This window comes from Athene cunicularia (genome assembly GCF_003259725.1).
Source record: "Athene cunicularia isolate RWA chromosome 2 unlocalized genomic scaffold, athCun1 chr2_part1, whole genome shotgun sequence".
Taxonomy (NCBI): Eukaryota; Metazoa; Chordata; class Aves; order Strigiformes; family Strigidae; genus Athene; species Athene cunicularia.
In genome coordinates this window covers 5229887-5242909 of record NW_020799095.1, presented here as the reverse complement: position 1 = coordinate 5242909, position 13023 = coordinate 5229887, and the positions used below count along the sequence as shown (strand labels likewise).

Genomic DNA, 13023 nt, shown 5'->3' with positions numbered 1-13023 from the left:
ATGGCGGGCCCGGCCCAGCCCAGCCCAGGCCGCCGCGGCACCGCCCCGCCCCGGGGCGGGGTTCCCCCAGGAGGGCAAGGAACGTGCACGTGGGCAATCTTCGTTATGTACAACGGCTTTATTTTTTTAAAAAAACAAGAATGGAGTAAGAAAACAATTTAGGTCCTGCTATAGACGTACAACACAAAGAAGGATCACGAGGAAGCAAGCGCGCAGCAGCGGTCCTGCCTCCCCGTCCCGGAAGGGCCAGGAGCCCCTGCCCGCCTGGAAAGTACTGCAGGAACACGGGACGGAGCAGGGCTGCTCTGGGGAACATCGGCAAACCCACAACATGGCAAAAACAAAGCCCACAGGAGACAGCAGCTTACTACTAGATTGACAGTAGTTACTTGTTACTGACTTGTCAGCAAGTAGTTAACTACTTGTTAGTTACTTGTCTACAAAAGAAAAAAAAACCTCCCTAGTTTTTTAGTTCTAAACCATCAAAGTTCAAGTGAAAACAAATCTGCAGGATTAGGCAACTTCAAAATTCAGGTAGGGCTGGGGGAAATTATTCTTCTCCTCAGCCAAATACTGAAGAAACTCACTGGGTATCCTGCTCCCCACTCGACACACATCTTTCTCCTCATTCCCTTTTTCCCCATTGCTTGTAGACAAGAGTATCACTACTTAAGTAGCCAAAACCAGAATGAGAGGGGGGGGAAAAAAAAAAAAAGCTAAACAGTATAAATCAGTGTTTGCGTTCCACTAAAAAGTTATTTGCAATAAATCTTAAGTGTGATTAAATGAACTTCTGCTATACTACTAAAATGCCCATCGTATTTTCAGACATTTAACATTTTGAAATTGTTTATAAGAAAATGGTTTAAAAATACTTAGAATTTCCTACAATACTAATATAGAAAGTCTGCTGTAAGTTTATACTGAGGAAAAAAAGATTTAAAAAGCATTTCAATTTCAAATAAAGAAAAGAATACAAAGCCAAAAGATATTTATAGTACTATTTACAAGTCTATTGCTAAATTCACATTAATGTTTTATTGAACAAACATCAACACGAAAAGTATTTTAAAGCAAACCAGGAAAGAGACCCTGTGCTTAACTAAAAAACACACCACAAAGAAATGGTGCTTTTTAAAATTCAGCTCAGGTGAAAATTATAACATTTCAGAAGCAGTTGTAACCCGAATAAAAGCACAAAAGGAAATAAAGATCCAGCTGTGTTCCCAGTGAGAAAGCTTTTCCTTGGCAAGGTACAAAAATTTCAAGGAAGTATCTTCCAGTACCTATACAAAACCAGTTTTTGAAAAATTACAGGAAGGTGTTAATGTCATTGAAAGCTGCCCATGTAACTTAGTGAAGAATTTTATTCCAGCTATTACCAAAAAAAAAAATCTAGGAACTAAACTAATTGATTATTCTGGGACCCCAGCAAAAGTCAATTAACAACTGCTTTTTTGCTTATTCTGTACACTTTAAAAATACAGCTCTGCAGTTTCATTTGTGTCATTATAGCTGATCATGATGTCTACATGTCATATTTTTTTAATTCTTTCAAAAAAGCATTTTCAAGTCGTAGTTTTTCAGTCTCCTGTAAAACAGAAAACACATGGGTGTATTAAGGAAATTACGCTCACTTTCATATTTCTATATAAGCAGTATCTACACTTGTTCATGTCCTTTATATACTATATACTTGAAGAAATAAAATGGGGTGATGCTTGTCTGGGGCCTGTGAGGAGACAGACCAGCCATGACTTACACAACTGCATAGAATCAGAGCTCTCCATCTGCCACTCTCCAGCAGAAGAGCAGGAATTTTAGTTTTCAAATCTTAGCTTTCTTCTATGTCAGGCCATTACTTTGTCTGTATTCTACTCTGCAACTTACCTCAGCAAGTTTAGCGTAATCTTTCTTCAGTTTCACAAGATACTGAATCTTCTGGTTTAGGTTTTGATGACCAAGTAATTTCCCATTCTCCTCAGCAAGAAAGTCAACTTGCTTCCTCAGCAAGGCCATTTCCTGTAATTAATAAATACATTGTGTACCTCTTAACCATAGCCCCTCCTTCGCTTTTCAGAAGAAATAGCTTCTTTCAAACTATTACCATACTAACATAAATCTGTTGTAACATATGATGCAAGAATTGGTTCATTCAGGAAACATGTTTTTGTCTTATGTCTCCTTAGGTAATACATTAGATCTCTCCCAAAGCACAAAAAAAGCACCATTTGATTTGTATTATGAATTGCAACAATGATTTCCATACCTAGAGTTTCACTAGTGCAGGAAACAGCACTGCAAATACAACAAAATAGCAAGGCAAAACATTTTCAGAAGCAGTCTTTGATTGCTAATTAATTCAGAATATTGTCCAATTAGCAACAGCTCTACCTCTGCTGAATAAGCTTCTACTGTAAAGACAACAACAAAAAAAACCACCAACCTTTCCAATTCTCTCTCTCTCTTCATATGTTTCCTCTAGTTTTGATCTAATTTCTTCTTTTTCATGAAAAGCTTTCAGCTCCAAAGCTCTTGTTCGTTCCATCTCCAGCATCATTTCAAGACAAGTATTCTCTTTGATTTTGAGAGTATTTTTGGCCTCTTCTAATCTGCCAACATAAAAGAATCATAAAATATTAAAAACCAACATAAATGACATACAATTGAATTAAGTCAGCATTGAACATGGAGGCAGGCTCCTTTAAAATTATCCTTCTGAGACAATATATCTTCCCTAGAACTCAGTGTTAAGAGAAGGAAAAATTTCATTCTGCTTCACAGCTCTTGTGTTTGATACTATCTTTTAACTAGGCAGTGGTTCAGAATTGCTTTTCTTTTTGGGAACTATGCTGTTTCTAACCCAGGACATACAACTCCACCCATGAAATAAAGCTTCACCTGCAAGTATCTAAGGCATGTAAATTTTTCAGATGAACTCTGCTGCTCTTCAAGTTTCCCCTAAGTTGCTTGTTTGTACCTGGCTTTTCCCCAATAGCCTTATTGCTCAGACATCTCTGAACAGCTCAGAGATGGTATGAGCTTGTTTGGCCTGGTAGCTGAAGTACCAGCACTTTAGGTAGACATCTCCTGAAAATGTTTTCATTCTGTCAGGTTCATAGAATAGTAAACCATGCCAACAAACTTCACGGCCTGTCTACTGATTATATGAACTTTAGTAACTTTGTATGCCTATTTAAATATCGCTTAAGTTAAAACATTTTTGTCATCAGTTTTGTTTCAATGAAGCCTCATGTTTAAGATCTACTATATAAAAACAGTATTTATTTGCTGCATTTGTCAAGACATTTTCTTGATGACAAAAGAATCTTTATCCAATTTGTACATTATTTGTTTGTATGAGACATTGCAGCACTGCTCTAAAGTGTATTTCAGAGACCAGACAGGTATGAAAAAATCAATGCATCAAATAAAAGCAAAGTAACTCCACATCAAGATTAGGGTTTCTTTAAAACTTAATAAAAATTACTTTTGAAATGATTATGTGCATAATAAACTATCTTTAAAAGCAGTTACCTACATAAAAAAGCATTCCATTAAATGTAAATAACTCAAATATTAGGAGATTCCACCACTATGAATCCTGAAGAAATACAGATCAGGAAAAGAATAGCAGGAGCAACATTTTCAAGCTAATTTTTATCTACTAATTCAGTACTTTTTCTTGGCTACTATGAGATGCGAAGCACTTGAATTTTGAGAACTACTCGCACAGTAGTGCAAACCCAGTCTAAGAATCCTCTAATAATAAACAATTCTCATTATTCAAGATGAAGTGCAAAAATATAAGCAAATAGAATAAAAAAGCAAAGAATTAGATTGTTAAAAATAAAATATTTACAATTATTAATAAAAAATGAACAGCATTTCAATTTAATTTGGAAAGGAATGCTTAGAATTCACTGCATATAAATGAATTCAAAACATAGAAAAACTTATATTGGAGGGAACATTTAGAATTGTTTAAAACTATGAAATAGGTGGAACCATACACAGTATTGTCCTGATATGTTACCCTTTTCTTTAGAAAACTTAGTAATAGGTGCTACTACCACCTACTGATGAGAAAGAGTAAGAACTTAATGTGTCTTGCAGAAATGTAAACGTTTCCAAATTACATCTTTTATAGTTTCAGATCTTGGATTTCTATTGCTTAAGTATATCCTTTTAGTATTAAGGAGTTTAATACAAATCTCCAGTTCAACAAGCAATATTTAAACTTACTCTGCTTTGATTTGCAGCATCTCCTCCACTGCTTTATTCTGTAAAAGTTAAAAAAATTAGTTACATTCTTAATATTTAATATACATATATATAAAATTTGTTACTTAATTGATGCTACGTATCTCACTCCACATCCTACCAAAATTGTCCTACCACTCAGTAGCTCACATCTAATATTCACTATAAGTTCATCTCTTTGCTATATGCAGAGCACAAATGACCCACAGAAGTATCTCTACCCATTCATACACAGCAGAGCTCTAGCAGGAGGTTCTTCTGTCTGGGAGATCCATGACAACCTCCACGGTGACATTAGTTTCACTTTGACAGAGTCTTGACATCAGCAAATGACATAATCTTCACTTTCCAACTCTAGAGATGAGTTAGATTTAGTGATCTGAACCTGTTTTTGCTTATTGTGCAATCTGACACCCAGTTTGTCGGTGTTGGACCAAGATAGAAATCTTGAAGAGATAAGAAATCAGGCCATGTTTGTTAGAATTCACTAGAAATGAGTGTTTGTTTCACTGCCATGAAATAGAAGACCCATGTTAATACTTCACAGCAGGGAAACAGCAACTGACATGAGAAGGGTAATGTACCTTGGCAAGTCGTTCTTCAGCAATCTCCTCCTCTTTCTCTTTGAGGTACTGAACATCAGGATGTTTCTGGTCACTAGGAAATCCAAGAATAAAGAAAGTTTTTCACTAACAGAGGAAACTAGTTGTAAAAACATTTCATCCAGATTATACCAGTGAATGTGTGTAGCTGTCTTGACGCATGTTCATACTCAAAATACAAAAGATCATGAACCAACTAAGGAAGGGTTTAAACTTTTATATTCCAAGAACATAATTTTCCTTTGTTAGAGTACAGAGAAACTAATGTTTTAAGGAAAACAAAAATGTAATAGCTATGGAACTCTATGTTAGATAGCTTCGGGGTTGAGGTAAATGTTTTATTAGTTCATGATGTTCACATACATATTGACTGCAGAAAGCAGTCAGATTACTGCTCAGAGGTCTTGCCAAGTGAAGAAGGTTAAAAGTCTTATGAATACAAAAATCTTTTAACTGTTTATTTTATTAGTTTTTAGTAAACGTGACATTGGATGGAAGTAAGAAAACACCATAAAATTAAAATAACCCCCAAACGAACACACCATTGGGACCACTTAATTCTTATAGTGTGCTGTAAAATGAACTTCATTGGTTAACAGTTAATTGTAATTTGATGCAATTTATAGATGAACACTATTTTCAGTAACTTAAAATCTTTGTCAATGTAGCTAGCTAGGGTGATTTATTTCTCATATCTGGTATAAACAGCCTCAGTTTAAGAGAGTGTGTGTATGTGTGGGTGTTTATGTTAATTAAATGCCAGCTTAAAAAGTCTAACAACTTCTGAGAACTAAAAAATAATATTTTCCTTGTTATATTTTACTACCATCCACTTCCACCCAAATTAATCCAGTTTATAAATGGACAATACTTTGTTTACTTATTCTCAGTGGATACTCACATGAACTTTAAAATCTCCAAGTTTAAAATCATTGGTTATGCTCGAGCCTTCCAAATTCTAGTACTGATCAGCCTGTCCAGCTCCAGAGGAGTGAGCTGAGCCTGCTCCAGCTTAGCATTAGAGCTGAAAGCTGACCTTTCCTGCACAGCTCACTCTTCCCTACCCTAACACTAAACACTGAAAGAGAGCAGGCACTTGGTCTCATTTTGTATTCTCAAACATCCTCCAATGCAGTCCAAGATGTCACATCTCATTACTTTGTCCATGTGACACCAATGATCAAATCATTCTGCTCTCTATCACTGGGCCACACAAAAGATTGCTATCTGCTGCTGCTGTCAGCTACTCCCATAATGTACAAGGGATGGATCTGCTGTGAGTAACCCCACCTGAGATCACAACTTGATTTTTCAGAGAACATGAAATATACTGTTAGCCTTCGATCTGTTCAGTCCACAACTCTTACCAACTAACAGCAGCTGGGAATTGTTAATGCATATCCAAATTGTATGCCAAGGTCCCAAAATCCAGCAAATGAAGAACATAAAAGTAATGCTTTTTTGTGAGAAATTTGGTCCAAGTAACCTACTCCCTAAACTGTGTGAAAAACAAAGCCACAGAATCCAGTTTTACATGGCAAGGTAACCACCTCTTGTTTTTCCATGATTCCCATTTCAGTTCACAACACACTTTCAAATGTCTGTTGCAAGCTAAGCAGAAGGTCCTACAGACATCTTCATTCAATATCCCACCTGAACTGTCCCACCTTGTGCACAAAATGTTTTCCACAAATGTCTACCTCCATAATTGGAGATTACTGTATAATACACATAATGCAAGGATAGATTAGAGTTGCACAGACACCTGCAATTATAGCATCTTCTAATCAGAACACTTAATTTTGCAAGTTTAATAGGGTTCTTTTACATAAAATACTCATCTTACCAAAAAGTCAGTTCTAAAACTGACAACACTGATACTTCATTGAATAGAGAAAAGAGTTCTGGAAAAATATTTTTTTTTTATATACATTTAATAGGCAACACCCCCCCCCCTCTTACCTAGCATGAAGTTGCTATCTACTAAATTGCCCCTCAAAAATTAATTGTCATTAAATATCAACAGAATTATTTGCTGCCAGTTAAGATTTCTTTCCACAAGAGGTAAACCAGAAGATTACTTAATTCTTTATAATATACAAACCAAAAAAGGTAAGCCATGGAACGTACTATTTTCTGTCCAAAACTAAGCTATACATCTTACAGTTTGAACCAAACCTCAGGATATCTCCAGTCTGAGGTATACAGTAGTGTACCATCTTTTCAAAAAGAAGTTTGTTGCTTACCCATAGAAACACAAGATGAAACACTGGTTCCATTTATGTCAAAACATGTGTTGAACTCGTTCGGACATTTCTTATCTACTGAACCCCTAACTACACAATTGAAATGGCAATATATAATACACAGAAAAGTCTATGCATGTAATTATTTTACATTTTATTTCCACTTCCTTTATAAAACTTTGTTGTATTTAAGAATTTGCGATTTGAAGGCAATAAAGTTTACAAGCCAGTAAATTTTCGTAGAAAAGGCTGAGTCAATCTCCAATTCTATAAACAATATGTAAGATTGCATTTCAAATAAAACCAGTAAGTTTGTTTATCTTAATTGCTTCAAGTTACAACAGGTTTTCATTTTATTTTACTTTACCTGTTCTTGCTTAGTCTCTGAGCTTCTACAATGCTCTGTAAATTCCTGTTGTTCTCCACCAATATCTGCATTTCCAGACGCAAGTTCTCCAAGTCATTTAATTGTTCCTAAGCAAGTGAAATTTGAAACATTTTATTTGAAGATGAAATTGCAGTTCCTGCTTTCATTTCCAGTTGAACATGTTTTTGAGTAAGAGACAACTATTTCTCGGAAAACAAGCAGTTCTCCAGCAGAGATCTGCATCATCCTTCCATTTACAGTTTCATTAGAAACTTGATTTAGAATAAGTCAGAACAGTTTCATCAGCAAGAATTATGTTACCATTTGATATCAACAGAGTCCTTGGGAAAACAAGATATATGGATCTCTCAAGCAAGTTGTCACCATTTGTTACCAGCCTAGGTAAAGAGAAGACCAAGAACTGCCTTTCTGCTTTAATGGGCAGACTACTACGCTGAGCTCATTAGAAGTCTGAACTCTGTTCTGTTTTGTTTTAATTTTACAAATTGCCTGTAGAGGTTAACTCATAATACCTTCAGCCTTAGAATTTCATCATTTTTAGCTCTTCGTTCTTCATTCAGTTCATGTACAAGGTGCTCCAGATTTATTGCAGAAGCCCTCCGATCAGCTATTTCTTGCTCATGAGTTTCCAAGAGCTTTACCAAATTCACATCAAAATTAGGGGGAGTTTTTGGACACTGGCAAGTTAAAAAAAACAAAACCCACAAACTCTTAGTAAAGAACTTTTTTCCCTATGCATTGGTTACATGTTTTAGCACTTAATTGGAGACATATGTTAATAAATTCCTGGCAGACAAATCATCAATAATACATTTAAGTTACAAACAAGGCAAATAGGATTTAACCATTCCTGAAACATTGTCATTTCTGGTCCCAGTCTGAAGCCTGTAAAGTTTATTTGTCCTTTTCAATGAGTTTTAACAGTCATTACTATGAAAGTGTTTCTCACTAATGCCATACCTGAGGAAACATTACTGAAGATGAGTCCACAAAGCAATCTATTTGCTTCATTTTTAGTTCATATTCATTCTTTCTCTTCTCCAGTTCTTCTGTCATTTTGTCCAACTATTAGAAACCCCAATTAGAATTAAATTAGCTCATAATACACAAAATAAACAGCAGCCAGATCTCTAGTTTGAGCAAGTTTAAGTATACAACAAGTTTAGATTACCTTAGACTTCACTTTCACACCTGTTTTCTATATTTACCTAATAACTGTTAATTATTCAATAGCTGCATCTAACAAGTACTCTTTGAAAGCATATATACATTATCTACTGTATACTCTGTAGTTAATAGCTTTGTTCTTGTTGGTATTTATTTTTTTTCAACTTGCTAACACAATCTACCTTTCGAAGGGCTTGCTAGCACAGAAAAACTATTATGAACTTTCTTGGCAAACACTACCTGTCAAAACATGATTTAATACAAAGATTTTACCAGTAGAGATTTAATCAGTTTCCTCAAAGAAACTATGCTAACATGACAAAAGAACTCTTCCTTCCAAAATGACTTAGCTTATCAGAGTTTTTGCCAACACAAATATATTATTTAGCACTGACAGCTGTGACAACTAGAGCTAAAATGTAGACAAAGGCTTAACGTAACTATTTGGGCTGCAAAAGCTCCAAACCACTCCCAGACAGCATAATTTAGAGCTCAACAGTTACCTCCGTTCCATAATGATATCGTTTGTGGATAAGTGTTAAGCAAAGGGAAAACTAATCCACTAGGTTACACTTCTTATAGCCTCAGGTTGCTCTTATTACAGCTACTGATTTTATTATTCTTTTTTCAGAGTAAGCATTTTCATGATCTCTAGACACTATTTCCAAAGTATTTAAAAGTTATCTAGCCTTTATTCAGAAGCTTTTGAACTACTACTTTGCTTTTCACCAAGAGTACTGTGTACAAGATGCTTTAAAATTACAAGGAAAACCTTTTGCAGAAAGTACAATTAACCACAGCTGCCTCCCAAGGAGCTAATTATCAGAATTTCCTTGTTTTACCTGTTCCCTGAGTTCCTGAATTAGAGCTTCTTTCTTTGTTATGTCTTCCTGTGCACACTGAAGCAACAAATCATGTTTCTTAGAGGCCTCTGTCAGTCTTGTCAGCTGATCAGTGGTATGATGCAAATCTTCACACAGAAGTTCTCTCTATTTTAAGTCATTGGATGAATAAAGAAAGAAATGTTAAAGTTACTACTCTAAAGCAGTTGTTTCAAGATGTTTTTGTCATTGTTGCAAAGAATGCTAACAGCTACAAGCACCACCCTTTTCCTTCCACTTTTTCATAATGAATTGTAGCAAGCATTCATCTAAGTTGAAAATCTTAGCATGTTTTCTATATCTATTGTCTTGGTTGCAGAAAAAAAAAAAGAAACAGTATAGTTACATTTAAGATACTTGTTGGAGATATTGGGAAATCAACCACTGTTTTAAAGTATAGTGTACACTTAAAAAGAGATATAGTTCTTTAAATAAGCAGCCAGAAAAGAATGTACAGATTTTAATCCATGCTGAATTAGTAATTATAGCTGTTCAGTGCACTGCTATTCTGTAGATACCTCTGGATTTATTCTAGGCACCAGATTCCCACCCTGATAGGGTATGTTACCTACACAAGGTGTGTTAAACAGTACTTAGTATTTTAAATGACACCTTGGATTAGTTTTTGTCCAGTCAAGAAAGCACGAAGGAAATTAGTAAATTATGTACAGTCAAAGAAGAAGAAACTCTATGATTTTATCAGAGGCCAGATATACCCAAGGATAACATTGTAGCAAGAATTGGTATTTCAGTTTAAACAAACCGCCAAAGTGATCCATTTGGCAGGTGACTCAGTTTTGGGTTTCAAAATGTCAAATTTAGATACGATTACTAATGAAGATAGCCTGTCTATTAAACATAATGGAAATCTATTTAATAATTGTTTTTGAGAAGCAAACACCACTCTGGAAGACTTTATTGGCACTGTATTATTGGACTAAGCATATCTAATGTGACAGATGATCTTAGAAATTACATGTAAGGACAAGCTAGTGGTTTTGAGTGAAAGACACATTCACAAGATAATGGTGACGGTAGTTACAGGAAAGAGTTAAGATACCATTTTAAAAAGCAAAACTGCAGCTGAATCAACAATGCATCCTAAATCTGTTTCCAGCAGGTGGAGCTTTTAGTTAAAATTATGAGTAAAGAAAAGATGTTACTGAATATAGTAGCAGTGGGGGAAGAGATAATGTTAAACATAATATATTCTTCTACCTATTTTAATTTCTCAGCTGCATCATCTAATGCTGCCATTAAATTCAGCTGATGATTCCTTGGTGGCCTTAAAATTAAACCAGGCTTTTAGCATAAGTTTTTATGAAGTAGCTTATAAAATATTTATGTCAAGTAATGTGATAATTTAACAGAATTTGTCAGGTATCTCATGAAAAATTCCTTTAAGAACAGCTTAACTAGCTATAGTTCGAACTAAAAGGAGGTTAAGTGTTACACAAGTATTTTAAGCAAAACCACATCCAATTGGTCTGTTGAACAAATAATACACCAACATTAATGATTTTACCTCAATATTATCAGCTATTTGTCTTCTCTCTAAGGCTTCCCTCAGTTCTTCAATCTTCTTTTCCTGATCCTCTATGATTCTTTTGCTTTCTTCTTTTGCAGCCAGAACAAGATTATATTTGCACTATGGAAAATATTAAGTTTTACAATATTTTAGGAAAACGTTTTCAAAGACAGTTGGCAAACATAATACAAATATATATCACAGATCTGTGATAACTACAAATGTTTAAAATCTCAGTGTCAATGAGTAAAATCAGAATTATATACTTGCTAAATTGTACAAACTATGTTATTAGAAATGAGTTGTCAGAACAATGGAAAATAATTACTAATTTAATATGTATTATTCACAATATATATTGAACACTAAAACCATTATTAAAAAACAAATAACCATATGTAGAAATCTGTCTCATCAACATTTTGGACCTTGTGAATTCATAGTTCATACAAACACATTATCTAAAGCATTCTGTGGGTTGCTCTATCAATTTATAAACTAGATCTATTTTAATAAAGCAGATGCATCTTATTTATTCACAATTATTCCAATACATAGTTTTAGCTCTTTATACTTGTTTTCAGATGTAGAACATGGCAAGATCAGCAAGATAAAAATTCACTCCCTCAAAAATGAATTTACAACAGCTTGAATTGTTGAGGTCTTAAATTGCCAATTTCTGAGAAAAATGTGACTGTCAGCTGAGTGTAGTTTACAGGATGTGAATAGGTCCCTTTAGAGACACTGCTCTTTACCCACCATGTGGGAAGAGTTCAGTTTTCAAGACAGCCTTAGGCATAAAATGTTCAGAAGATTTCAACATGTCAAAACAAAGAAGTCTCCTTCTAAAACGCTACAGCAAGTCATGCTGTTTGAGACCCATGATAAGACATGTCATTGCCTTCCATTTCTGAAGAACTGTACTATGTCCTTCAAAATGACAGAACATACATTTATATCCTCGAGCTCTCTTGTCAGCGCATCTATGGACTCAGTTTTATGATTAATTGAAGACCTCAGCTCCTGGATCTGTCTCATCAAGTCAGTTACAACCTCCTGCAACATAAAAAAAAAATTAATGCTGATACATTATATATATAATTTATATATATTTTATTACTAGTCGGTCTTTAGTGTATAATTTGTCAATCCCAAATTTCAAACAATCATTTGAAAATGAGGCCTCAGTATGCACATGTAAAAGAATAACAGGAAATTTATCAGATCACTGTCTTTTGTTCTAAGCACTTACATAAAGAATTAAATAACCTGCTGTGTTTATTGGAAAAGACTAGCCCTCTGATTTGGTCATAGGCTGTAATGGGTTTCTAATAGGAGGACAGAAGTACTATAGATTAAGGTTTCATTTGTTTGTAATGGAAAAAGGCACATTCAAGAAACACTGCTGCACTGACAATACCAATTCTTCTGACCTTACACATTTCAAAGTTTTGGCATTGAAAAAGCAAGACTTGTCATTGTATCGTGGATAGTAAACATACTGTGTGGTGATTTCTCATGCCTGTTTTACGTACAGCATAAATGCTTGTACTATGGAACTTAAGCTCTCAAAACACTCAAGCAGTCTTTTCCTGTAAAAGTGCTTTGATTTTATTAATAAAGATATCTACAGTCACATTTTTACATCACCTTTATTATTTCTATTAGCCCATTACAACATGTCACTGACCAGAAGGCCCTATTAATCATGAGGGCAATTATGCATTGTTTATGCATTGAATGTTTTGTCCAGTAGACAGCTTTACCTTGATTTTTTTGTTTAACCTTCAGTCATCTTGTGTTTTCTCCGAGTGCATACCAGTTTCCTACCACCCTGCAAACTCATGCAAGTAAAAGGTAGGATTTGTTTTATCTAGATACACAGCCAGGATTGCCTAGCTGCACAGAATTGCTGAGTATCATAGAAACGCTCTGGGCTTTCAACTCT

General features: G+C 34.8%; 1 protein-coding gene across 1 annotated transcript in view; it reads right to left on the bottom strand.

The window, feature by feature from the left end:
• Positions 1-132: 132 nt before the first annotated feature.
• Positions 133-13023, bottom strand: part of KIF15 (kinesin family member 15) — a 39736-nt gene continuing 26845 nt past the window's right edge. The window contains 12 exon segments of the mRNA XM_026841948.1: positions 133-1534; positions 1536-1591; positions 1891-2022; positions 2447-2612; positions 4246-4283; positions 4848-4920; positions 7479-7585; positions 8012-8176; positions 8460-8564; positions 9509-9655; positions 11073-11195; positions 12027-12131. Of these exon segments, the coding sequence (XP_026697749.1) occupies positions 1510-1534; positions 1536-1591; positions 1891-2022; positions 2447-2612; positions 4246-4283; positions 4848-4920; positions 7479-7585; positions 8012-8176; positions 8460-8564; positions 9509-9655; positions 11073-11195; positions 12027-12131 (1242 nt within the window). The 3' untranslated portion in view covers positions 133-1509.